The 3,246-nt window shown below is 38.5% G+C and overlaps 1 protein-coding gene across 1 annotated transcript; it reads right to left on the bottom strand.

Annotated features, from left to right (window-relative positions):
* Positions 272 to 2,490, bottom strand: LOC104736969. The gene is made up of 2 exons (XM_010457067.2): positions 2,018 to 2,490; positions 272 to 1,898 (listed from the first exon to the last, which is right to left on the bottom strand). Exon 2 carries the CDS (start codon positions 1,452 to 1,454, stop codon positions 921 to 923), a length of 534 nt encoding a protein of 177 aa, XP_010455369.1. The 5' UTR covers positions 1,455 to 1,898; positions 2,018 to 2,490; the 3' UTR covers positions 272 to 920.

Raw genomic sequence — 3,246 nt, 5'->3', positions numbered from 1 at the left:
AACAAGGGAATTCAAGTATCCCGCAGTGTCGAAGCATTAATATAAAAGGCACAAAAAAAGAGGTTGGTTGCAAAGCACCACCCTCTCATGATTCCCAACCAATTCGTTAAAATCACCAATCAAAAACCAAGGTTCAACAGGAAAGGAGCCAATATTCGATAACTTATCCCAAACCTTCTGTCAATGTTGAGGAACTGCATCACCATAAAAAAAAGACAGAAAAACCAATTGTTTTCCAAAGAATGCTTGTGCATCAAGAATTTGATCACTATCATAGAGAATTAAAAGTTTTATTTCATCAATGAAAAATAAAGCTAAACCACCATTAGATCCGTGGGGTTCAACGGTATACAATTTATTATAACCAAACTGATTCTAAAATTTTTGTAAATAAGAAAAACATTTCCTTGTTTCTGATATAAATAAAATGTCTGGAAGAAGCATGCTTCCTCCACAAATCTCCCAAGTAATCCTGTCATGTCTGCCCCAATGCCCTGACAATTCCAACTCAGTCATTTTCTTGATTTGACGACCACCCTAGCCCCTTCTGTTTGTTCCCCGCACCCGGAGGTTTAGACAAATCCTTAGCTAACAAACGTTTCCCAGGAGAAGCCATAGCCATAGCGACCATCCTAGGAACACTAACCCTTTTTAACATGGGGACTACTAAACCTCCATCTATGAGTATTTGGTTCCCCTAAAGTAATATCAGCCATAGCACCATTAACCAAGCCCAAATCAAGATCAACCGGAACTGAAATAAGAGAGGTACGTGGGGGACCATATGTGGCAATTTGATGGTCGGACCCCTGTTCCGAAATAGGCATAGCCTCCTTACCCGACCCATCCTCAATCATTTCCGAACCACAACCCTCCGGATACACACCATCCTCCAACAAATCGTCAGTCTCCTCCATAAATTACCTCTCCCCCAAGTCCTTAATAGACCCGTTGTGTGTGACACCCCCAATATCCGAAACAACCTGAGAATCGGAAACCACTTGCTCATCAATGTCCTCCTCCTGTAACCCCTTCTCAGTGACACTTTGTTTAGCCTTATACAAAGGCTTGGGCCACACCGGCACCAAACCCTTGTGGTTGAGATTGAATAAAGGAGCCTGCCCTAAAGAGTCACCATTTAACATATGTGATCTTCGCTGACCACCAAAACCACTGGACTCAACTGCATTGAACTGTTTCTTCTGACCCCAAACTGAACCATTAGACCTCTCTTGATGTCGAGAACCATAAGGACCGAAGTCACCAACACTAGACTCCTGAATCTGAAAATCAAGGGCCCTCTTAACATTCTTTCTTGGTTTCTCCCATCCACCTTCGTTATGATATCCTCCTTGTTTAATTTGTAAATGATGTCTTTGACCACCCCTCTTATCCGCTTGATGCTCCACAACCTGCTCACCGGACCCCTTTCGCAACTCTGGACACCCTCTCATTTCATGAGTAAGACGACAACTATGCTCGCTGAATCCCACCAGCTTCTCATACTCAATAGAAACAATGACCTCATCACCAGTATCAAAAGGGACAACCAGCTAGAAGAGGAGAGGATTAAAACCATTAACAGTCACACAAAATCCTCATCAATTTCCCTAAGTATACCAACCTTCTTAGCTATTGCTCTTAAAGTGGCAACCTCCTAAAAATGAGCTTTGCCTTTGTTAAGCGACAAATGAGCCATGGTGAACCACCAACAAAGCACTTGATGAACATACCAACGAGAAGAACACGCAAAACCAAACTGCACACCACTCTGGACAACAAACAACTCGCTAAATGATATGTAAGTGTGAGATAGAGAATGTGTGAGTCGAAGCAATCCATTCCAACGGATATATACCCCTTGTACAAACCACCAATCAAACGGAGATACTCGATCTCTGCCAGACCCAAATTTTCCAAAAACAACCAAACAAAATCCCATGAACACTAATGCAGAATCTGGAAATATTCACAATCCGAAGAAACAAGAACAACAACCATACCACCAGATCCTCACCTTGATACACTCGATCAAAGCCTCAATTGGAGAGATATGGATATCTCGACACGATGGCAATAACAATGTTAAGATTTTCAAACAAACTACATCATAGCTGGATAGAATTTCCCAAAACTAAGAGAAGAGAATAATGACAAACTGATGAGAGAAGTTAAAGAAAATAAAAATGCTTATTTGTTTTATTAAAAAAATAATAAAATAAAATAAAAATACATATGTATATCATATATGTATTGTATCGATGATGTGGTTTGCGGCTGAGGAGAGGGTGAATAGCGGCGGACCAGAGGGCGAGAGAAATTGAGAATATGTGGAAGAGATAAGACACATCAGCAGGTAATGAAGTATTACTATTGATAGCAGATAATTTTTTATACATATATAACTGAATCACAAAGAATTCTATTTTATTATTTTTAAAAGTGAACTTTTTGTAATTGAATTAAAATGGTGAATAAGAACACAAGTGCACCTATCTCCAAATGACACGTAGATTAGGTTTTAATATTTATAGGCGGCTAGTGGTGCTAGTAGGAAACAGTATAAATACGTGAAATAAATATTGAAACCTAATCCACATGTAATTTTGAGGTATGACCATATCTAAAATTATGGCTGTGAATGGACACAATGGGGACAAGTTGATTGCATAAGGATAAGTGATCACTAAGATATGAATGGAGACAAGGGATTTTGGATTTTGGAGGTATGACCATATCTAAAATCAAAAGAGGATTTTGGATTTCATGATCACTAAGACTCAGATGGGCAAGGGATTCAGCTGTACTCTAGACATTTTTATTTGTTTGATTTAAAATTCTGTTTTGGTTTTGATTCTCAGTTTAGAAGTCAGGACTGGAAAACGAGTGAATCAAGAGAAAGATTTGAAAAGAGATTATGTCAAAGGGGCCAAGAAAAAAGAGTTCGCATTATACAAGCATGCAATGGTATAAAGAGTAATAAGCCTTGACTTGGATGTTCTTAATTTAATTTATCTTGTCTCAATCACTTATGATTCTGGGTTTTTTGACTAACTAGCTCGTTTTTTCGTCAAAAAACAATGTTAAGATTTTCAAATCAACTACATCATAGCTGGATAGAATTTCCAAAAACCAAGAGTAGAGAATAATGACAAAATGATGAGAGAAATTAAAGAGAATACTCAACGATGGAGGTTTCCGGTAAGAAATATGTTTTTTGAAACCTCTACTGTGGAAGATTCTCTT

The sequence above is a fragment of the Camelina sativa genome, chromosome 13, assembly GCF_000633955.1.
Source record: "Camelina sativa cultivar DH55 chromosome 13, Cs, whole genome shotgun sequence".
NCBI classification, from domain to species: domain Eukaryota; kingdom Viridiplantae; phylum Streptophyta; class Magnoliopsida; order Brassicales; family Brassicaceae; genus Camelina; species Camelina sativa.
This window is presented reverse-complemented; position numbering and strand designations above follow the sequence as displayed.

Excerpts from the sequence above, each read along its gene's own strand:
- LOC104736969 (XM_010457067.2), bottom strand. The coding sequence starts at position 1,454 with ATGAGAGGGTGTCCAGAGTTGCGAAAGGGGTCCGGTGAGCAGGTTGTG.